A 23,882-nucleotide genomic window follows, 5' to 3' on the forward strand; every position below is an offset into this window, starting at 1 on the left:
TGTGATGCCTAAGGATTACAGAAGTGTTTTAACCACAGCATTATCCTGACTCGGGGCACGATAATGACCTACCTTGCCTTTTGAGTTTCCTTCCAGACAGACTGCTTTTTTCTTTATCATTTTTGCTTTTAAACTTCATCATCATAGTCCCACCTTGTTCTCATGTCATGGAAAATTAGTCTTACTCTGTTTGGGCTATTCGGCATGAAACAGAAGGCAACTTCTACTGTCTCCTTTCATCAAAGTAAAAAAGCCCATGAAAGTTCAAATTCAATCCTGATTTCAAACATCCTGAGGAGCAGAACAGCTCAAGGAAATATTCCCACTAGACTCTGTTTGAAGTATACATTGTCTGATCAATTTAATCTGCCAGGCAGATCTCCGCACGCAGCCACCCTGGTTTAGATCCCAGGTTGCAAATGAGAGCTATGGCAGACACTTGCCCCCATCCCCACACTCCAGACCTGTCAAGCTCCCATCAGCTAGTGCAAAGCGCTAAAATCTGGAAATAGGAATGGAAATTGAAAGAAAAATGTCTTTGTAGTGAGGATAAAAATAAGGACAAAATGCCATCACAGGCATGGAAAAGAAAGTGAAGAAGTGGAATGTTTAATGAATGTAGAAATATTGATTTTGGAATAAACATATTCCCTTCTCCTCCTACACATGAAATAAGTGTTATTTTGAGCAGTAATGGGCAATCTTCCATGTAACGTGAAGTGCCTGGTGGAGGTTTTCAACACTTCCAGATCGAATGGAAATATAAAGGACAATCCTATGTATTTACATGTATTTGTTCCCCAGGGTAAAAAGAAAGCAGATGTTACCCAGTGGAATGTATTGCAAACTGTCTGGGGAACTGACCACAGGGCACAAGGCTGGCTGCACGTTTGCGGATGGGGTAGTAGAACTGGTTCTCTTGTGCTTGTGTAGCTGTTCTTCCTGAATACAAAATGGCCTTTACCACTCTGATGCTCTGCTCTGCTGTGAGCAAGTACTGTATCATATCCAGCAGGATAAATATTCCCCGTGTTAACAAATAATCTGCATCTTTTTAAGACAGCACCAGAATGAAGGACAGTGAGCTCCAGCTCCAAGTTTTATTAACTCCAAATGCCAAACACTGGCAATATACTTCCAGTATGTCTCAGTTTAATGGGTTCTCTCTGCTGTATGGCTTTAAGCAAGGATTATAGATGTAAGAAAGGATCAGATAAACCTAAAAGTTGTGGCTCACTATCTATTAGAAACAGACCAGCAACACAAAACTATCCCAAAGTTTCTTTACATTAGTGAAGTCCTATCAAGGCAAAAAAGACTGAAGACTAGCTATCCAGAGTCCATCCCTATACTAGGAGAAATCCATCCTAGCACAATACTTGTTCAGGGTTACTCTCTGGTTTGTTGTCTCCAGGGATGATAAAGGAGATCTGTGCCCATGTCGCTCAATCTACCTTTAGTTTTTCTGCTGAAGCTCTGGGTGTGGATCCAATTTATGATCTGCTCACTTGTGGAATGGGACTGAGACCACCACTACATTTCACAGGGGAACAGCTGTTGAATGGGAATGGCTTTCCATCACCAATATTAAGCTAAGTCTTTTGGCATCAAACATAGAAAGCATCTTGGATTATCAGTCTCTTTGTTTTTTGCATACACAATATTGGGAACATAATTTATCTGCTCTGAAGGGCTGGGAAATTCATAATCACAGAAAGAAACTGCACCTTGATTTTGCATGACTGGTGGGAGGCAGGCACTATGAAGAGGAAGGCTGAGAAATGAGTAGGCGGAGCAGGAACAGAACACAGCACATTGTCACTGTCTTTCTGGTGGGCAAGTCAAAGCAAAAGGCAGCTCTAAGAGAATAGAAATAGGTCTGTGCTGCTCTCTCTGATGACTTCAAACACTACAGAAATTTTTAGTGACCAGAACCAGGATTCTGACTCTGGAGTATTCTTCTGAAAGAATGGTATTGTAAAAAGAGCAATACCGAATTGAGAAACCATATGGTTTCTAAACTGTCAAGGATTTAGTAGGTGACCTACAGAGGGGTAAGTGTGTGACTGACACATCACTTCTGTCTGCCTTGGTTTCCCCTTTTGTAAAATGCAAAGTGTGCCGAGCTGCACTTTGCAAAGATAGCTTCTCTGTCTTTGCAACATGTGCTTTGAGACTGACATACAAAACGTGCCAGATGAGAAACTGAAGAGCTGAGGGTCCCCTGGGCTTGGATACCAAGGCCTCAATAGCACAGCAGTGGGAAGAATGTTGCAACAACTGAACAAGCCTATTAATATTCCTGCCTGAGTGTATTAATCACCCCATTGTGAAGAAAACAACACTTCACTTTAGAAGAGAAACCGCAGGCTTGCGCATATCACTCATTTGTCTTAGTGGTGTTAGCACTCTCTCAATTAGCCTCGATTTTAAAGGCTTTTTGTGTTGTTGGTCTTGGTTTGGTTTAGAAGATTTAAATGAAAAAATAGAGCCATGCTAAAATCTGGTCCCAAGAAAACTCTGTTGAAGCAGGCATTTGCTTTGAGCTGAGTCTCCCTCACTGAGGTTCCTTATATTTCTCCTCTCAGGCAGTGTCAGGTAGCCAGAGAGAGCAGGAATAGTGCAGTGATACAGGCAGGCAGGAGCAATGTGTGTGCACTGCCTTTGCCTCTCTGGATACAGGGATTCATCTTTTATATGTTGCAGAGGGGAGTGTATGCTCAAGTGAATGAGAATGAAGAAATCTCTTATTTCAGGGTGACCTAAAAGAAAAGGGGGCAAGGAATCAGTTTATATCTCTGTATGCAAAGGAAGAAGGAGCTGAAAATACCTGGATCTCATTCAGAACTTGAGGCATTATTTACCCTGGTAAATTCATAAAAGGCTGCTGCTAGAGCAGGTTCACGACACCAGAGAGACAAAGGAAGTGACACTGGATTATTGCAGAACTTTATCATCTTAATCCCTCAATGAATTTTGCAGACAGCCGAGGAAAGTGTGGTAAAACAGGCAGGTTGCTGCAAGATAAGCAAAGGTACAGCTCCGCAACCGGCACTACTCCACACTGACTGCTCAGGTGCACACTTCCGCCCTTCAGTAAGTATGAAGTAACCAACCTCTACTTAGCATTTTCTGCAGAGCAAGAATGTCCCCACGGGCAGTCAGGCAAAATGAGCAGCACTCTGCCAGCAGCCACGGTTTTGGTTTAGTCTGGGGAGATCAGTTCCCTGTTTGGACCAAACCTTAAAGAAACCACTCAGAAAATACTCTAACTGAAGGTGACACAGTTTGATGCTCCTGACAGCCAGAGTTAAAAGACAAGCAGAAACACTTCCCCACTCAGCAAGTGATTGTGTTACCAGAGAAGACACCAATGGAGGAGCAGGTCTCCTGGGAGAGAGTCCTTCAGAGACAAAACAGCAGAGTACATTATTAAGAGCCCGATTCTGTTGTCTTGTACCCTTCTGTATTCAGCCCAGAGCAAACTAGACATAAGATACTACCAGCTTTAAATTGCACTGTTTCACATTTTATACTTCCTTCCTCTGCAACTATGTCCATGAGTACAGGAAAGACAGAATCATCCATCATCTCGCTCAGATTCTGTCCCCTACTGTGATCCACAGTATGACGTTAACTCTGAGTTACTCTTACTTTTTCATCCATCACACTCTTTCCTTGTTTTTCATCCACTCTGGGATCTCAGTGCTGACATTTCCTGTCTGAACCAAAACCTCCATCTCAGGCCTGTCCAACGGATTTGTGCAGCACTGGACAGGATTTTTGTTGATGAATGTCTCACAAGCTTGTTCTGCTGAGATAATTTACACTGCATCTGATCCCAGCCATGGACAAGCCACTGTTTTTAGTGTGGTTTGGGTCTTTTTGATGGCAGGTGAGTAGCATAAGGCTAACCCAAGTGCATGCCTTTGAGGGAACAGTCTAGAGGAGTAAGCAACATAAACTGCTCTAAGGGCACAATTTGCATTTCAAACAGGCAGCAGCCTCAGATCATTCAAATAAAACCCCACATTATCAGAACTGAGAAACAGAAGACCTTTTTATTACCTACTCTGCACTCACAAACAGATTCCTCCCTTCTCATCCTCACTCCATTTTAGATGTAGCCCCAGCCTCCCACATTCCCACACAGGCACACACACACCTTTGATCCCTGCCAGATACAAAAATCTGTTGGACTGCATCTTCCCTGCTTCACACTCCCATGCACTAAAGCATTCTCCTTTGCCCCACATAAAATCCCTTCCCAATACCAGTCTCCCTTTTTCTCTTGCTCAGATATACACAGGGAATGCATTATCTCCCCAGACTCATCTTGGAACAGCAGATAACCTCTCCAATCACAGACTGCTCAACCTCTATGACCCAAAATTTGCCAGTTACTTTCCCCACCCAACACATTTTCTTCTCTGGCTTATATATGTCTTCCTCCTTCATGTAAACAGATGAACAGTCCCTCTCTACATACATGGCCCTCTGTGCTCACACACATGTATGTACACGAACACGCATGTGCAGCTGCATACACCAGTACACCACATTTTCAGCGGCTGAAATCAGCACTGCTCCGCTGAGGTCAGTGCTTGTTTCAGTACAGGTGGTACATTCCAGACAGTTAAGCAGCCTGAAAACACATTTGATCAGAATGCAATCTATTTTTGGGTGTGCAGCTCCCTTCAGCACACAGAATTTGCTACAAGGTGTCACTCAAACTGAATAAACACGGGAATGTTTTGGGAATAAGAAAAAGGCTTCCTTTTCCTTCCTTCTGCCTCTCTTCTTCCCTCCATTCTCTCCATCAGCACAGAGCACGCACGCAGACATCACAGACCTGACTTCACTGAAATTCCCTGGAATTAACGGAGAGCTGCAGACAGTTCTCAGAACTCCATTCCACAGCACTTGTGTGGTCTGCTCTTGTTAGAGAAATTATCTCCCTGAACCCTGCCTCTCTCGCTCTCATCAGCCCTGGATGTCAGAGCCTAGTAGCACTGCCTGACTTGTAATTATTTTTTACTATGCTGCTTTGTCTGCACTAATCCTTTGAAAGTAGCTTTACTGCACATCTGAAATATTATGATGCTATAAAACCTCTGTAATATTTATAAATCCCTTAAGACATCATAAAGAGAGAAAAAAACCTCCCCACAGAGTTCATCTAGCATAATTACATATACATTTCCCTCTGATTAATAAAAAATGATCACTTCCTTATGTAAAGATATTCTTCAGCTTTCTTTCATTAAGGCTATTTTTCTCTTCCCATTTTAAATCCGTTTCATGTGTCCCTGTATAGGAAGGTACCTCAGAAGATATTTTCCCAAAACAAAAGGCACAATGAAAAGAACCACCACAGAGAATCATCGGTTGAACAAGGAGCAAGGAGCCAGACTAGTCTGTCACTATATTTTCACATCTCCTCACTTCAGCAATTTCACCACAGAATGTCCTGAAATACCTTCAAACATCAAGCACATCAAGTGGTGTGTCATTGAACTAAATAGGTGGGAAGAAAACTGGTAAATAACATTTTAAAAAAGAGGGGGAAAAGAAAACCTGAGCCCCAGCACTTGCACCCCAGCTCACAAAAGGGCTGGATTCGACTTGAGTGAAGCTGATTAAAGGGAAACCTGTAAATTCACAACCGAAGAGGCACAGTCAGCACAAGGCACTGCTCAGTCCTGAAACAGTGGTTAGCGACTTGTGTGCTCAGTGTGAAACCACTGACACCGGGTTTGCACTGACTGAAACTGAAACGTGGTTTTGTCGTGGATTTTAGACACTACATTGAATGTGGTTTTATCCTGCTCAGAACAATACTTGGATCCCATTCATCACCTGCTTAAATGGGATCAGGTTCGAACTAAGTTTTGAGAACGCTTTTCATATACAATTCCCTCTCCGGTGTTTTCCAGCATCAAATATTCCATAGCCCCAGGGAGCCACTGGGCAGAATACTTTAAGACAGCCTGAAAAGGACCTGCAAAAGGGAGAAAAACAAGGAAAGAGAAAACAACCAGCTTTTGGTTTTAAATATTGTTGTTGTCATTCCTCTGAATTTGCAGAAGACAAAGATAAAGCCCAATCTGCCCACACCACTCCCTAGGCAGGAGTTCTTTGCTCCTTGGAATCACATCATGCACACCTTTGGTGCAGAGGTGGCTGTTGGAGTCTGGAACTAAAAGCCAGCAGTGAGCAGGGCAGGACAAGACACAAATTTCTGCATTACTTCCTATTTCTCCCCACAGCCTCAAGAGCGACAATTACACAGATACCCCTTTCCCTCACTCCCCATCACACCATAGCAGACCTCAGCACTAACTGCACACCAGTCACTGCTACCCGATGGTATTAGTCTTGGAAAGAGATGCACAAGCTCTTCTCTCAGCAAGTGCATCTATGTTCCCTACCTTACTCATTTGTTAAACATATGCAGAAAAGTCCTTGGAAGTTCACAGCTTGCTCTTTGACATAGATCTTCATTCTGGATGTGATACTAAGTAGGAGATTATATGGAGTCTGGTGTGGTCATTACCGCTCTGTTTGACTTGTTAAGAGTCAGAAAGAGAGAGATCAACAGACAGGGAAAGAATAAAACCTACCATAGCGCTGCTGTGCCTTCCACCCCTTCTCTGCCAACTAGTCAGCCAGCAAACACAATGCCAGTTGTCTCTTTATATAGTGTCACCAAGGAATAAAAATATGCCTGCTCCAAGTTTAGACAATAGATGTAAGGTTGGAAAAGTGCAGTAATTGAATCCCAGTACCATTCCAAGCACCTGTTCCATGCAGGGCTTTAGCTTTCACAGGAATAATGCAGCAGATAAGTAGAGTAGGCAGTTAGGATACAATTGTACAGCACTCACAATAAGCTAGAGCTGAAGGGGTTTTCCTGCGTACTTCTAAATAATGAACACAGGGCATGCACTAAAGAGATTTCAAGTGGACATGGCATCCTGAAACAGCAGAAACACTCGCCTTGAAAAACTGCAGAGGAAAGCAGCAATAAATACGAGACACTGAGATCTCTCCAGAGCCTGGTGCCTGCATTCAGAGCTCCAGAACAATGCCTGAGGTTCTGCCTAGGTGCAGCTATGATGGGGAGCCATGGGGGAAAAGCACTGCTCTACAGATGGCAATTAAGTATCTCAAATCAAGTCTGTTTTCCCTGAATCTGTCACACATCCTGAAGTCCAGGGGTCAGATCTCAAGCTACTGCAAACTGATGGAGAGTCATGGACTTCCAGCACAAAAAAAGAGATGTGTAGCAATGAATATGGTGTTGAGAGCAGGAGAAAGCAGGAGACAGCATAGAAACCACAAGAGCTATGTCTCCTGAGGAATGCTCATGGACATTAATACCTACACATTCCATTGATTCATAAATCATGTCTAGCATTATTACAATGGGCCAAAACATTAACCTAGTACAAAATGGCATAACTCCATGACATTAAATCAGATTTCCTAAAGGTCTAATTTGTATCTGTTACGGTATCTATAGAAGGACACCCATTTAAACCAGCAGCAGCAACAGGTATTTCAGGAACATACATATGCTAGCATCTGAAATACTTATCCTTCATCAGTAACACTAACCTTGAGTCACAAAAGTGCTTCACCAATCAACTGAACTTTGAGACAGACATACACTGAAGTGTGTAGCTGAACAAGAACCTTGTTCTTCCTCCAGATCCAGCCCCTTGCAGTGCTGTCATCTCTAATCCTAGATTTGAGTGCATGCTCTTCAGGGCAAGGACTGTTTCAGCTGTTGTGAAGTACCTCAAACACCTACAGGGATAATTAAGTAATAAATAAGTATAATACAATTCACCTGGCTTTAGTGAAATTGTTGTGGATACAAGTTGGAAGTCAGCCTAGTGTCCATCTGTTTCAGTGACATTATACCAATATCTACTGTAACACAGCATAAAAATAAATCTCTCAGTCCATGTGCCTGCTGGAGAGCAGAGCGAGGTTTGTATATACTAGACTGAATTTGTTCATCTGGAAACCTCAAAGTCAGGATTTCAAGGTAAATCTCACATAGTTTCAAAGGTTCATTGTGATAAAGACTTACCAGGTTCCCTGGGTTAAATCCTGATTCAACAAAGCTGTTAGGCATCCGCTTGACTTTACAGTCCCACTGAAATTAAGGTAATAGCTCTCATACTTGCATTTAAGAATACAGTTACTTGTTTTGCAGGATCAGGGCTCTAATCCTGACAAGACAGCCAAATGAGCAGCAGCTTTGTCACTGAGTTCACTGGGCCCAGGATTCCACCCTGTGAATTTTGTGTCCTTTTTTGGAAGAATACTTGTGTTTTCATCCAGCCATTTCATGAGTTTATCCTAACAGCTCTGTTAACAGATGCTTTGTACTGTTTCTTTGGGAGTTTGTTTTCTCTTATCTAATATCTCATCAATCATCATTATTATCATCAATCTGCTCCTTAGTTTTCCAGGCATTTTCCAAAGTGCATGTACTTTTTACCTTGATCTTTGTCTTTTCACAAAATTTCTGTACTAAATGACTTCTTCCAAGCTGTTTTTAAATGACATGACATGTTAGGATAAAACCCACACAATACTGTGTGTTTGTAACGCACATGTCCTGAGAGACCAGAACCCCCTCTGCTTAGTCTATAAAACAAATCCACAGAGGAATTAAGGGAGGCATACATCTTGGCTTTATAGGTCTGCTTGCTTCTGCAACTGCCTCCAAATTGTAGAAAGGCTCCAGACTGGAGATGGGAGGGAGAAAAGGGAGGGGGGATAACATAAGGACTGAAAAAGAAATGCTTGAATTTAATTGCCCTAAAAATTTCAATCATTCAGTGTGGTAATTAGAGAGTGGCTGGTTCAGAGGCAATTTCATTTGGGAAAAAAAAAGGGGGGGGGGGGAAGAACCCAACAAGATAATTGATGCTAAGTGAATATTTTACCTGAAATATTAAATACCAAACTTAAGTCTGCCTCCAGGGCCCTTTCTGCTACCCTTTTTGGATCTGTCTTTCAGCTGCTTTGTGTTTTCCTCCCACGTGACTCGACGGAACAGGACACTTCTTCAGAGAATCAGACTGTCACAGGGACAGGTTTATTTGAAATCTCTGTGCTTGAAGGAGACAACATAATGATTTATTAGTAAAGAAAATAATAACAATAAGTCTCCTGAGGTCCAACCTGGCTGCAAATCAGAGTGAGATTTTCCAGGGTTGAGACTGTCTTGTCTGGCCATAAGCAAGGTTTGCTGTCCTACAAAGGGTAACAGCTTTCTTTATGAGCTTATTAAGTGTAGGCTAACAGCTTTCTTTATGAATTTAGCAATACTGTCAGGACACTTCATGTTTAATTCTGGACTCTCTGATGCTGCAAAATGATACTTAAAGGTAGATCTCTGCAGTCATACAGAGCACTGTGGGGGTCAGTGTCACAGGGGTCTGATTGCACAGATCTATTTGCAGGATGGAGAGCAGAGCTGCTTTATTGCACACTGCTCAGAAGAAGTAACTGCTAATTCTCTGTTATCTAACAGCTTAACAAACAAGGGCAGCATCTCATACACATCTTAAAGAAATGGTGCATGCCTGGAAATTAAGTAGATATTAAGTCATACTACATTTGTAAATGGAGAAATAATAAAGAAAATGCATAGAATCATAGAATCTACTAGGTTGGGAAAGACCTTTAAGATCATCGAATCCAACCATTCCCCAGCATTGCCAAGGCCACCACTAACCCACATCAAACCATGGATGACTTAGTGGGAGTTGTCCCTGCCCATGGCAGGGGGGTTGGAACTAGATGATCTTGAGGTCCTTTCCAATCCTAACTATTCTATGATTCTATGTGCCTCTCAAGCAGGTCTCGCTACAGTGAGAATGCCAGGTTGTTCCAACAAAACCACCAGCAAAGACTACCAAGGTGAGGTGGATTTCAAGTCCCCCAGAGAAAATCAGCAACTTCCCTTGAACCACCCACTTCTCCTTAATCACCTTATATTAATGAGGAGCTCCCCTTCTTTTCAGAGCCATGATGATTCCCTTTCCCCCAGCAGTAGTTTTCTTAACAGCCGATTAAATTCTTCATAGAGAGGGCAGGTTAGACAGTACTGCTCAGAAAGACCATTGGTTAAGCCTGGTCTGACTGCTGTATTTTGGAGCCTGGCAACAAGGCAAGTCTCCGGAAAGTTAGTCTTACATTCAGTGTAAATGGAGCTCCTATAGTTCAGGTACAGAGATGACAGAGCTGTTACAGATACCTCTGCAGAATTTTAAACATATTAAAGCATGCAAATCCCACTAAGAATCTTCTCTCTCTGTTGAGAGAGAATACACCTAGTTGGAAACAGCCAGGGTTGTTGTAACTGTTAAGTTCTGTGCATTTGTTGTTCAGGACGCTGAGTACAAACCTCTTCCTTTCTCTAACTTACCCCCTCCCTCTCTGAGAATTCACAGCCACTATCTAATCTGCCAAAAACTGTGTCCCTTTTTATACTTGGAGGTCACTTTATGTTACTTACAGTGTGTTGCATTATGTCAAAAGGCATAACACAACATAATGAAAAGCAGACTAATATAACTCAACCTGACGTCAATGACATAATATGATGTGGCTACTGAAAAATGCACTGTTGTCATTGTTTTGTATTTTCATCTGATACCTACTTGCTATTCCAGCATGGGGCATTTGTTACAGAATTTGGAGAAGGTTATGGACTGAGCATGCCTGATTCAACAGTGCCTCCCATCATTTTTTCACTGATATCTCTTTGTTGGCTTCGCTGGGGTTCCTCCTGATTTACTTTAGCAAGAACCAGGCTCTAAAAAATCATCACATAAAATGCAATTACATTAGGAAAGCCATCAAGTTGGAAAATGCAGCTCCTGGGAGTAAGGAAATGACAACACTGTTATAGTCCCTGTAACCTTAGCTCTGCCCTCTTGGGTAGTAAATGAGCCTGTACTATTTTTCCTGCAGGATGTCATTTCACTTCATAGAATTGTGTAGCAAAGCAGCTGTTCAATATTTCTCTTAACTTCATCATGTAATCTGTGGTCCCATATCTCATTTGCTGCACATCAACTAAATCCTTTGGTGGGTTAGGTACTTTTCCTCTTCCTGTTTTTATTTGCTTTTGTATTGTTCTAATTACCACAGTATATGTGTGTTTCAAACCCAAGCCTGAGTCTGTCTTCCCAACATATCCACAAGGTGAAACACACTGTTACTCTTTCCCTGTTCCATAGAGAACAGGACAGGCCCACTGGGAAGTCGATTATAGGTATGGCTAGAATGCAAGGCAGCAAAATCCCAGTCTTTTGCATTCATTCTTCATTTTTTCTCCCGGCTACTTTACACTGCCCAGTGTAAAGTAGTAATGGCTACTTTAACTACTTTATGGTGTAATGGCTACTTCCCTTTCCTCAGTGGAAAAAAGCAGATATCAGCCTTACTTGTGAAAACCTCAGACAGTAATAATGAAGATAGAATGTTCTGGTGATGTTATGAATCCCTGTGCAACAGCTCTTCCTAGTTCTCCATCCAGCAGAACCAAAACGGAAGATCCAAGAGTAACCAAAATGATGAATTAAAATAAAATCAACTGTAGTTTCCACTGGTGTTTTACAGATGACACAATCGAAGAAACATCTTTAGCTACTTTCTTCTGACACAGGTCATAGCATTTTATATATCAGTTGCTGTATGAAGCCCAGGTCTTCTGGTTGGCTAGAACATGGTTTTAAACATTACCGTTATTGTTATTATTATCTCATGCTGCTAAGGTGGCCAAACCAACTCAAGCCAGGGCATTCCCAGCGACAGAATTCAGCACCCAGTGACTCTGGGCAAGTCTGGTTAATGGACTTGACCTCACTGTTCCACACTTTCTCACGCCTGCAGTTCAGCATATCCTCCACACTGCTGGCCACACAGGCGGTGTCAGCTGCACATGAATAATTTGAGAGCACTGGAAACAATGGGACAGATCACAACATTTTTGTTGTAAGATAAAATGTGATGAGGAAATAATTAGCTGCTAACATTCTGGCCAAGCAGCGTCACAGAAAGACAGGACATATTCACTTCAAACTTTCAAAGAGTGGAGGAACCAGCCCATCACTTGACAAATGGTCTTCGCTGTCAGAGATTTTGCCTGAATGCTTCCATCTTTTCTTTAGCTTTTGATGAGGTCTATTCTGCCTTGTTCTGTTAGGATAAAATCTACCTTTCTAAATTAATCTGATGCATTTGTAATTTCTGTTTGTGTACACATACATGCATAATTTATGAAAATGTTTGGACTATGGTTGGCATGGATCTTCCTAAACATTCAGGATAAACAACTGGAACTCTGAATCTAAAATGTAACTATATCAGGATATGCTAAAATATATAGTTCTACCTCCTCTCTCAAAAATCCAGCATAGCAAAAGCCCATTTGGTTTACGGAAAATACTATCTGAATATTGACCCAGTGGCTAAATTCATGCTAGTTATCTGTGGTTTAATTGCAGATGAATACCAGAGGATGTTGGATCACATCATAGTGAGGTTTAGAGCCACTTACGTTCCATTGCAGGTTACAACACACACGAGAGAACAGAAGATAGCTAGTGATACTACCTCAGAGTACAGCACAGCTTTTAGGCTACACCATCCATAGGAACACTAGAAAAAAGACTGCCAAATGAGGGGCAATTCAAGAGTATAAATGCAGTGGAAAATGCCAGCAGAAAATAGTCATTTTGGAAATTATGAGTATAGTAGCTTGGCACCACTTTGCAGATGTTGAATGTAGGACATGGTAATAGGGATGTATTCCACCAGCCCAGTAGCTGTAAAAGCTAGGAACCACAGAGGCTTTTAACAACTCTTTGTAAATGTCACAAGTTCCTATTTCAATCCTTTGGCACTTTTCTAAAAGATCATTGTGGGAGAATCATCACATGGCATAGTAACAAACTCTCCTGTTTGTACTAAAGAAAACTCACACTCATGAACTTGGCTTAACGTTATGAAAAGAAGCCCAGCACATAAAAAAGTTGCCACTTTCTGACCTCACAAACAATAGCATAAATCCATTGTCCTCTTAGAGAGAGTGGCATTATCTGGTATTGACCATCATGTGGTGGAGAGCAGAATCTGGCTTGTTGTAGATATTCCTTTATAGCACTCATAGAATTATAGAATGCTTTGGGTTGGAAAGGACCTTTGAAGGTCATCTACTCCATCATGCTGAAATTGTGGTTTCACTGTAGTGCACATGAAAAGTGCAGGGGGATGGACTGTGCTGACAGTGAAGGCCCAGTTAGTTCTCATAGTATGTGACAGCACATCCTGCCAGCATAGGATGTAAGGGTGGGACCCATCCTGACACTCAGAGAGTGGACAGCTGTGAGACAAGCTGAGCACCCCCAGTACCAACCTCCTGAAAGCAAGCAGATACATTCACAATGATGGTTAAACAACTTGAATCTTCAGATTGACTCATTGGGGCTGAGTTCTTAAATATTCTGGTGTCTGTGGATAGAACCTTACAGAATAAGGACCCTAAGCCACGTTTGAATGTCTTTGTTCCTGTCTTTACCAGTCTGTGGTAATCTTTACTCTGAGCTGAGACTAATCAAGTTCTTTTAACTTAGGACCCCCCAAGCTATCCTCATTCTGTTGGATGAATTATACTGTTGTGACATGTCTCGACCCGCTGTTCAACTCAGTTAGCTATCTAACCCATTTTACATTCCTGGCACTTCAAAACACAGACATTAGTTATGTATGCATGTGAGCCAACCCCAGTGTACTCAGAAATGCAACACAAAATCCCATGGTAGTTTGAAAATCCACAGTACAGTCACTCAAACAGGAGGAAATGCAAATGTCACATTCAGAGGTATTGTCATATTCCAATATACTCCATACAAGTATCCCAAACGCGTGACTCAACACCCCAAAAGACATGTTTTAGACTACACAAGGTTTGAGAAATAATAATAAACTGTAAGAATTGCATCTCAGGTGGGCTAAATCACTCACTGAGGTACCGGTCTGCCTTCCTTGTCTGTGAAGGAAATGTCTTTAACTTGAGCTTTTTGCTTTAAAAATCAATGAAAGAAATCTGGGCCATGAACCCAGCATCTTGGCCATACAAAGATACTCCCTAAAGCAAAAAGTCAGATATCAATCCATAAGAACAGACAAAACTGAAATGCTCTGGATGCACAGAGTTGAACTTGTGTAGGAAACAAATTGGACCCACATTGTACCCTTCAGAACAAGTCAAGACAAAGACTTCTAGAAGCCCAAATCTCTTCTGAAAGGAAGAATAGCAACTGCTCATGGTACCCTTTTTGCTAATTAGTTGCAGGTCAGAACATGTACATGGTGATGCTGCTTTACAGACTGTCTGTTGTACCCTCTGCAGGCATGAAAGCTGCCTCCCAGGAGAGAACTGCTGTTGGTTCACCTCTTCCACTGAAACTCAGGCAGCTGTAATGTCAGTTCAAGCCAGGTTACTACAAAGGGGTGAAAATAAACATACCATCTATCCTCAGAATGAACCTGGATCAGGCACTTCTGTGATACTGCTCAGCATAATTGCAGGTGGACATCATGCACCACCTCACTGGAAAAGTACAGATCAATGCCGTGAGGAAAAGTCCATAGGGAAAGGAAAAACACCAGGAATCTAAACTGGAAGACACTCATCATTACAAATTGTGGCTCCCAGCCAGCCTTCAGCCTAACTTCCATGAACAAATGGCATTTATAATAACAGTAATAGTAGCGACAGCAGAGGTAGGGCTTCCATGACCTTCAACAGCAAGCCAAAAAACTTAACAAGCTCCTAAAAAAAGGGAATTAAGGAATAGCCTCTTTTTTCTATTAATTTTATTTTCTTCTGGGGAGCAAGTAATGTTCCCTCATCAGTGACAGGCATTGAACTCATGCTGTATTAGAAGAAAAAAATCATGCTAATCCAGGAAATTCTCAGTGTTCAATTTCAGACATAAGGATGCCATTCAGGACTCATAGTTCACATGTATGTGTCAGTCAGAGAGAGCACAGAAGAAACCAAAGTCCCTCAGGAAGGTTTCTGCTGTGAACTCCCAGCCTAAGGTTTCTCTCAAATATGCCAGGCAGAGGGGAATTAACCTCATTGAGCAACTCTGCCCTACTGAGCACCTACTTCAGTGAGGCAGGTAGATGTACAGTCTGTTCAGACCCTATTTTCAGATGTTGATTAATGTGTTTATATATGATCAAGTCCTCTTCACTCATTTAGCCATTGTAGCTGTGCACTGTGCAGAAACTCATGTAGAGTGGGTGGGTGTGGGTTGGTGAACAGAGGCCATTTACATCTGGCATTTGTCAGTGTGACATGAAAACAGTTCATGTGCAAGAAGACATCAGCTACACGTCATTCTGTGATCCATTTATAGCATTTATAAATGTTTTGTGTAAGGAAATACACAAATATTCAAGGCTAATAGAGGTGCACAGAGAAGTAACTTTAGCAAATCCAGTCATCACTCCACCCTTACAGCTCAGTCCTGGACTGTTTGCCTACTTACCAGTAACCTGACAGACCTTGGAAGATAAGGGCTCCCTGAAGACAAACTGCAAGTAGATTACTCCTATGCTACCCTACTCCAGCCTTTAGGTCAAGAAATGTGTTATGTATCCCGAGATTTCAGTAGGAGCTCTTGGATATTCAGAGGGGGGTTTTAATCAATTCATTTATCTACTCGACAGAAAGCACAGTTTACATTTCTCGTGTGTAAGATAGGATGTCTAGGTGTCCTGCAATGTTAAGAGGCTAAAAAAAACCCACCCCAGAGCTCTTCAAGTAGCTCTTTGTCATTGTAAACCATCCTTGACTTCCTGATTTGTTTGAGGAAAAAGCCACTGAGTGTGTAGATGTCTTTTATCCCTCTTAGCCACAATTCCTTTGAGAAATCCAACAGCGAAGGTGGATACAATTATTGTAAATAATGTTGGATAGAACCCAGAGCAGATGAAGGTAGGAGGATACAGCTCAACAAGAACAGAAGTGGTTTCTAATGAGAGAGGGAATATTTCACTCTCAGCATGGCTATTATTATGCCCTACACATTAATTCAGCCAAGAAGTCCTGAAGTAGCAGAATGAGTTTCTATTCACTAAAGTGGCAGGCACTGGCACAGTTGCCTTCATTTCATGTCTTATAGTTAATACTTTCCTGATTCCTCCATGAAGAAGTATATGATGAGTTAAACCCTGTGAGACACTAGGAACCTAACAAGGTCTTAAACCCGGCACTGAAGGCAAATATTCCAATCTAGTCCACTGAAGGCAGTACTTCTTTCACTCTGAGTTTTATTTTGATGATTTTCTCTATTTCTGTAGAGTCGTGTGACAGGATTTATCATCTTGAAATACAAGCTCTAATAATTCTAGCAGAGGTGTGAACCTGCCATTCTCCTGGAACTGTCCAGTTGGCCCTGAACTGTCCATTTTACTGGCGAACAACCAGAACATGAGCTGGGGTAATGTTTTACCTTAAAATCCTGGGGTCTATCTCTACTTTTCTTTAAATCTCTGCCTTTTCACTATTCTTTTATTTTCTAGACAGTCCTGACTTCCCCACAAGTAAAGGACACTAATCCTTCCAGCCACAATGTAACTCCTTTTCTTCTTTCCCTACTGATGTCCTGCAAGGAGTGCAGGACAGGATGATTGTGCTGTTTATGAGGATCCCTTTCACACTGCTTCCCAGATCTAGCGCTGACAGAAAAGGAGGAGAAGGAAGACAGGAAGGGTAAGGGGGATTATTTTCATGCTGACAAAGGTATGCATGAGTAACTTCTCTGGTGTGCCACTCCAAGGCCTCAATCTCCACAAAGGAATTTTGCATTCCCAGAGCAGATGAAATCCTGAAAGTTTAAAGCGGAATCCTGTTATGGTTACATTCAGGTGTTACTCTTTAAGTCAAATACAGCATGAGTATTTGGTTCCCTAGAGGATCTAACTAAAAATCATGCATCCTTGTGACATCTTCCATATCACACAAGAAGCAAAAATGTCCCACACTCCTTTTTCTGCATATTTTTCTTGTCACTTGTCTTACACATGCATTTGCACTGTGGCAGGAGCTGTTATTTGTTCTGTAGTTATAGAGTACCTCATACAATGGAATCTGAGTCCACAACCACACTTTGTAGGTGCTATTGCAAGGCTGATAAAGAATTAACCACAGTCAGCAGCAAAAGCTGCTTTCAGGCAGCACACTCCTGAAAATAAGAGCAAAATTCAGGGAAGGGCTGAGCGCCTGCAGTTCACATTGACTCCAGCCCAGGCTGTGGTAGCTCAGCAGCTCTCAGCATCTCTGAGGATTTATTCTGCAGCATGTTTGCTTTTGCCTCCAGTGTGTGCAATGGGAGGAAGGCAGTAGTGTGGCTGAAAACCACAGCTCCCAGCCACTTCTCCCCTCAGTGCTGAGTGAGAGGGTGAAAGCTTGCAGACCAGCCGTTACCTTTCTCGTGCACACGTCTCAGCGGGAATAAAAGCAAAACACAGAGCTGAATTTGTTCCTAGCCAACGGAAATTTCATATTGAGGGTTACAGGCATCCTGTGCCTCTTAAAAGCAAGTAATAAAATGCTGCTCTCAATTACAAATTGTATTTACATTTAAACCCCATATGGTTTGGTGAGGTGGAGGGAGGTTTCAGATGCATTAGCAGCAGTGCTGTGCTTAGTTACAATTTTTCACATGCTGTAATGAACAATTAATGCCTCCACCTTTGTTTTTTCCTCTGTCTTGCAAACTAACCCTGTGGCTATGCCAGGTCAAGAGGCAGTAGATGAGACACAATTTCTGCCTAATGCTATGAACAAAAATAAGCAAATACATTGAAATGACCATCTCTACAAAGCCTCCTGTAATAGGATTCATACATTAAGTATAAATTCAATAGCAGTTGATTTTTTTAGGTAACTTCCTGGACTGAACTTTTCAAAATGTAGGAACATTTAACAGGAAAATGCAAAACCCATGCAAATGTGCACAGCTGCATCTTCCTGAGCTGCAAAAGTCAAACTCTCTTGTCTTTGCTCTCAAGCACTGATAAAGGCAAAGCAGTCATTGTCCTACATGGTGCACAGGTCTTGTGGCTGGACCTTGGCTTTTGCAGAGGCCGTGTGTGTGTCACTCTGTGCCAGCTGTTAGCTGAAAGCACATTTTTGGGTGCCTTTCTTCACAGAACTGGTCAGTATTGCCTAGAAGGCCTCAACATGGATTCTCCACTCAACATTTAAGAAAACCTGCTCCAGGTCACTGCCCTGACAATGCTCCTCCTCTTTAACCACACTAAGCCTATACAGGAGATCACCTCTGAAGATCCTCAAGACTTCCTAGCACTTGGTATCATGATCTGCTTTCCCAGATGTCTGCATTAGCAACAGTGTTAAAAGGTGTTTTAATATCAGGTGTTCTGCAAAAAACAGTCAGTAGATCCTGTTCACCTTTAGTCAAAATCTGATAGAACAACCCTTCTCTGAGCTTTGTGGGAACTCCTAAATGAATAGGAATGTTTCTTCTCTATGTTCGTAAACATATGTCCAAGTCACTGGTCCTGGCCAATAATACTTAATTGCACCCAATGATACCCAAGCATTGCAAGACTATTTCAGGGGTATAAATGGGAGAAGTGGTTTTATTTGTCATGAAGTCAATCTGCAGTTCTGCTGGGGATGGGCAAGGTCACTGAAGGGAACAAGTCTGCAGCATAACCAGCAAGAAAAAATCCAAGGAAATCAGGAGAGAATTCAGTAACAATTCTGTGACATAAACCAGCATTGAACAGACAGTTATCTCGTATTCCATGGGGATTAGCGACGACAGATAAGGAATAGGTTCAGATTGCAACATGGAAGATTTTAAGTTAGGTACCAGGAACAATTTCTGCCTGCAAGGATAGACAAGTATATTGTCCAGGAAAAGTGTGGAATTTAAAGGGTTTTGCTAAACATGAGTTACTCTGAATCTGCTTTGGTTGTAATGGTGCCCATACCCAGATATTGCTGACCAAGGCTGAGGCCTCAGACATGAGAGGATGTTCCAAGCTGTAAGTGAAAAAAACAGCACACTACTTTATAGGCATGTCTTTTCCTCATATTTACCTCCAACACTGCAGTGACAGCCATACTGGAAAAGACTGGGCCAGATCCACTATTAGCTTAAAACACCTTTACAATCAAGAGAAACATAGAGTCATAGAATGGTTGGGATTGGAAGGGGTTGCCCTGGCTGAGGTGCAGGACTGTGCAGAGCTGTGAGTAGAGCTGTCTCAGTTTACTATGGCCAACCTGCTTTGCTTTTATTTATAAATAATACATTTATGACACAATAGCTATAAATAGTATTTCATTAATTTTATTGCTTGTTTAGATATTCCCCTAAAGGGCTAATACACACTTACTGTTGTGTTACTATTTCAGCTTCTGTTAGTTTGCAGCTAAACCATACAGTCTGCTTGGAGCTGAGGCTAAGCTCAGCAGCTCGGCTTGGGATGAAGAGCACATTTGGTGTAATTAGATTTGTGGGTTTAGGTGGTTTGGGTTTATTTTTTTAGGGGATAACAGTGTAATAAAAAGAAATGGCTGTAATTTATAGCCCAGCAGTTGGCAAGGGGCTTGTCTGGTCTAGGATTATTTTTTTTTAATAGCAGAAATTTTAAATTTAGGTTAGAATTTCAAAGAAGCTTCGTACCCACAACTAAGGTTTCAGTGCTGCCAAGCTCTGCATTTGAAAGTCACGAATGAGGTACAAAAATACCAATTTTAACTTCAAATAAGAAGGCACACATACAAACTCACACATGGATATCTAGGTACCTCTGAGTAAGGCTGATATTTAATTTTGTATCAAATTCACTCTTCATCAGGGACTGTAGCAATAGGACAAGGGGGAATGGGTTAAAAGTGAAACAGGGGAAGTTCAGGTTAGAGATACAGAGCAAGTTCTTCCCTGTGAGGGTGCTGAGGCACTGGCACAGGGTGCCCAGAGAAGCTGTGGTTGCCCCATCCCTGGCAGTGCTCAAGACCAGGTTGGATAGAGCCTTTGGCGACATGGTCTAGTGTGAGGCATCCCTGCCCATGGCAGGGGTTGGAACTGGATGTTCTTAAGGTCCTTTCCAAACCAAACCAGTCTGTGATTCTATGAGTCTATGATTCTATGTTTGGTTAAGTAACCTTAAAGTAATAAAATTAAAAATATTTTTGGTTTGCTTAATTAGCAGCAATTTTCAGTGAGAACCTGGGACTAAATTATTCTCTGTGCCACAATATTGCACCAGTTTGGGTTTCTTTTTTAGCATTCTGGTATTTGCTTTCCATGTGCATTTATTACCAAGTTTTCCTCTTCAATAATGAAAGCTCAAAACTCCTATTTTGAGTTTCACACAAACTAAGATTCTCTAATCATCTGGCTTTGGGGACTCCAGGCTTAAGAAGAACACTAAACATGATAAGAATAAAAAAAACCTCAGGAGACCTATGAATAAGGTGTGTTGTTTATCAAGAAAGTTCAGACTTTGCTTTTTTTTGCAAGAGTTCAATCCTCAGCATAACAAATACCTTCTCATAAGGAAAACTTCTAAGACAAGAGCTTCCTGAAAAATACAACTGCCTTTTTACCCACTGAGTGCCTTTGTAGAGTAAATCCTCATTAGATGGTACAAACAAATGCCAGCATACCAAATAGACCAGCTTTAGTCAAAATATATTACATGAGTTACCATTACACTGTGCTCTGGTTCTGTAAATGCTTATGGTTAGATATTGTGAAAGAGGGGCCCCTTCAAAATGTTGTACTGACCTGGCTTGATCCAAAGCTATCCAGAAGCAATGAAACAGTGTTCCACTGACTCCCACTGCACCTTGGATCATGGTCACAGAGTGTAAAGGTAAACGTATGAAAAAGGATTTGCAGAACTCAGAAGCCACTTGAGAGCATGTTTTCATTCAGGCACAATTGCTGATTACATCCCACTGTCCCAGTGCATAACCCTGCTGCTTAGACTGACTTACTCTGTTTTCTTAAAGCAGAAGTCCACTTGCCCATGTTATTGTAATCCAAAGAAGTGCTGCCTTGGTGCTGAAATACAGCGAAGCAATGGCACATTAGCACCATGTTACTGAAATACATCAGAGCAATTGTGCTCTAATGTTGTATTACTTAACTATAGGGCATCTCAGTAACAACACTCACAGTAATGCTGAGTACTCATGCTGAGGTGAAAGAGACATCTTAATGGGAGACCCTGACATTTCTGCAGACCCATCTACATTCCTCCAAATCAACACAGTGATTGCTTGAGCATGAGGTCACAAAGACCCCTGTAAAAACATTCAATCACTAAAAGGTCCAAACCCCACGTCAAAACACAACTCACAGGAGTATGTGAAATCATACTGGGCTTTGAGCTAACTGCATTAACTTTGGAAACAATCTGGGTAGTGAAAGAAGGGCATGTCAGAGCTCTTCAAAAAAGCCACAACAGTATTCCAGCCTGAACAATATTCTGCTATCGTGATTCAAAAAACTCGAATGTCTGCAGTGGTCACAGAGCAATTCATTTAGAAGAATTCATACAAAATACCATTTGTTCTGGCTACTGGATCTGAAGCTACCAAGGCGTGTAACTGTTTATACAGGTTTTAAAGCAAATACTGATCCCCTAGCCAGGCCTGGGAAAATCTCAGGAGCCCCCCTGCAACAGAAAGCATGACCTGTACAAAAGAACTGCACAAGATAAAACTGAAATACTAAAAGCAGGCACAAGCCTGTCATAGTTTCTCTTTCCAGTCCCAGTGACAACCTGCTGTTCGTATTGATTTTGTGTAAGTATAGCTTCAGCTAGAGATTATACCTTGTACCACCACAGCTCTAAGACTACGAGAGCTTCTTTTGTCTCAAAGCTCAGTCAGCATAAAGGTTCTACAATGGAAAGTTTGTACAAAGGAAACCAGAATATAAATACAGCAGTCATGAAGAAACTCAAAATGAGAACTAAACATACAGTAGCTCATTCCACTTCCAAAGCCTGCATTTGGGTACGCAGTGTGTTCTAGCCAGTCCAATTGAAATTCCCATTCAAACAGCCTCTACACTGAAAGCACCAGGGAAGACTTTCAGTGATGTGGCCTCTAATGTGCAAAAGCATTTACATGGCCAAGGTCTGTATTTTGTCTGCAACAGAAGACAGATTTTATTCAGAACTTCACACAGAGGTTTAGGATTTATTTTGTTTCTAAATTTGTTTCAACCTAAAAATTTTGGGCTTGCAGAATGGAAGTAAGAAGCTTCCTACTGATACTGGTAGGTACCCTACGTTCACTAACCCTAATGTGCACAATGACTATAGAAGTTGTCTCAGTGCAAATCCACTTTCATCAGTAACGCAGGTTAATATGCCACAGTGTGAACATGAGCGGCTAATGTGCTGGCACCTGGCCTGTTCTGCCATCCCTGCCACCAGGCATATAACCTCCTGCAGACAGGTAGGACAGACAACATCGAACGTTAACATCTCCAACCACTTTAGTGACAGCAATCAGTTCATCAGTGGAAGCAACATAATGTGCACAAGGTCTCACCAAGCCAGTGACAAACACTGCCAGTGGAATCCCTGTCATCTGAGTCCCAGAGATCAAGCTCTTGCTGCTTGCTAATATTTTACATTACTTTTATTCATTCGTATTTTTTGCCTCAGTGCTCTGCTAGAGGTAGACTTCTCCTTCTAGCACACTCAAGGCAATCTCTTCCAAGAAAACCTATGATGTTCACAACAATCTTTTTCTATTTAACTGGGATTTAATGCAAAAGTGGGTGATTTCACTAAAAACCTGCAGAAAATTTACAATGCTGCTTGTGGATTTGGTTTGCTAATGGTGTTTTCAGTGAAAAACATTTGTTTGAGTGAAATCTGATGAATCAAAACAATCCTGCTTCTGAAGGAAGACTTTGGATTTCCAGACTAATTCAGAAAGAGATCAGATTTTGTGTCAAAACATGTAAAAATACGACTGTTCAGATTTAAATGTCAAAAATAAATATTGTGTCAGTTTGTGAAGAACTGAGGACAAATTAAGCAGTTGCAAAATGTGAGAATCTTATCATGAAACACATAAATATTACTTTTTACCCATAAATACGGCTTTTTACCCAGTTACCCAGTTCAGTCATCAGATGCTACAATGCAAGAGGTTCAATGAATGTGGATGGGAGAATCCCATCTGCAAGATTCTTAATCTTTAAATACTAGGAGTACTTAAAATGCCAGAGTGACAGCATAAAGGGCAAACAGATTTAGCAATCATGCTGATTCCAGTTCTTCCTGAAAAGGTTCTAACATCATCAGCAAAGCATCCAAAGGAATAGTTACATTTTTTTAAGGAAATGCACAAACTTTGAATGGCATATTGCTGTTTTTTTCTGTTGGAAACTGTTTTCTTCTCTGTCTAAAGGGCGATTCCCATCCAGTGCCCAACAACAGCAATGAGGTTAAATTGGTTTGGATGATATCAGCTACATGTAATTAAACCAGCAGCCCATGTCCGATCCTTTCTGTGACCATGTTAGGTGTTAAATTAAGGTCTGATTAAGAGTGTGTTGCTGCAGTTAAGGTCAAGGACTAAAGATCACAAGCTTTGTTTCATCTAATAACAATAAAGACTGTCTGGCTGCCAAATACCACAACAGCCCTTGTTCTCCTATCAGACTGCTGTCCAGCTAGAGGGATCTGATTTCACTGGTATCCCTTTTTAAACCCTACTTCTAAGAGGGTCTGTAGCTATTTCATCTGTATTAAGCAGTGCC

General features: G+C 41.6%; 1 protein-coding gene across 7 annotated transcripts in view; it reads right to left on the reverse strand.

Moving 5' to 3' along the window:
- Positions 1-23,882, reverse strand: part of MYL10 (myosin light chain 10) — a 63,912-nt gene that overhangs the window by 15,724 nt on the left and 24,306 nt on the right. Inside the window, exons 1-2 of one of the 7 annotated variants that reach the window (XM_031055088.1) lie at positions 8,967-9,001; positions 7,621-7,812 (exon numbers count right to left, since the gene is read on the reverse strand). The exons of 2 other annotated variants lie outside the window; for them this stretch is intronic. Coding sequence is in view for 3 of the 5 variants with exons in the window: in XM_031055085.1 (XP_030910945.1) it covers positions 73-120 (48 nt within the window). In the remaining 2 variants the exon portion in view is untranslated. Of the gene's footprint in view, positions 1-72; positions 144-6,623; positions 6,808-7,620; positions 7,813-8,101; positions 8,230-8,966; positions 9,002-23,882 lie in introns of those variants that run through there. 4 more of the 7 variants (XM_031055087.2, XM_031055086.1, XM_005141366.1 and 1 more) reach the window with 4 other exon arrangements.

Source organism: Melopsittacus undulatus, chromosome 13 (genome assembly GCF_012275295.1).
Source record: "Melopsittacus undulatus isolate bMelUnd1 chromosome 13, bMelUnd1.mat.Z, whole genome shotgun sequence".
Taxonomy (NCBI): domain Eukaryota; kingdom Metazoa; phylum Chordata; class Aves; order Psittaciformes; family Psittaculidae; genus Melopsittacus; species Melopsittacus undulatus.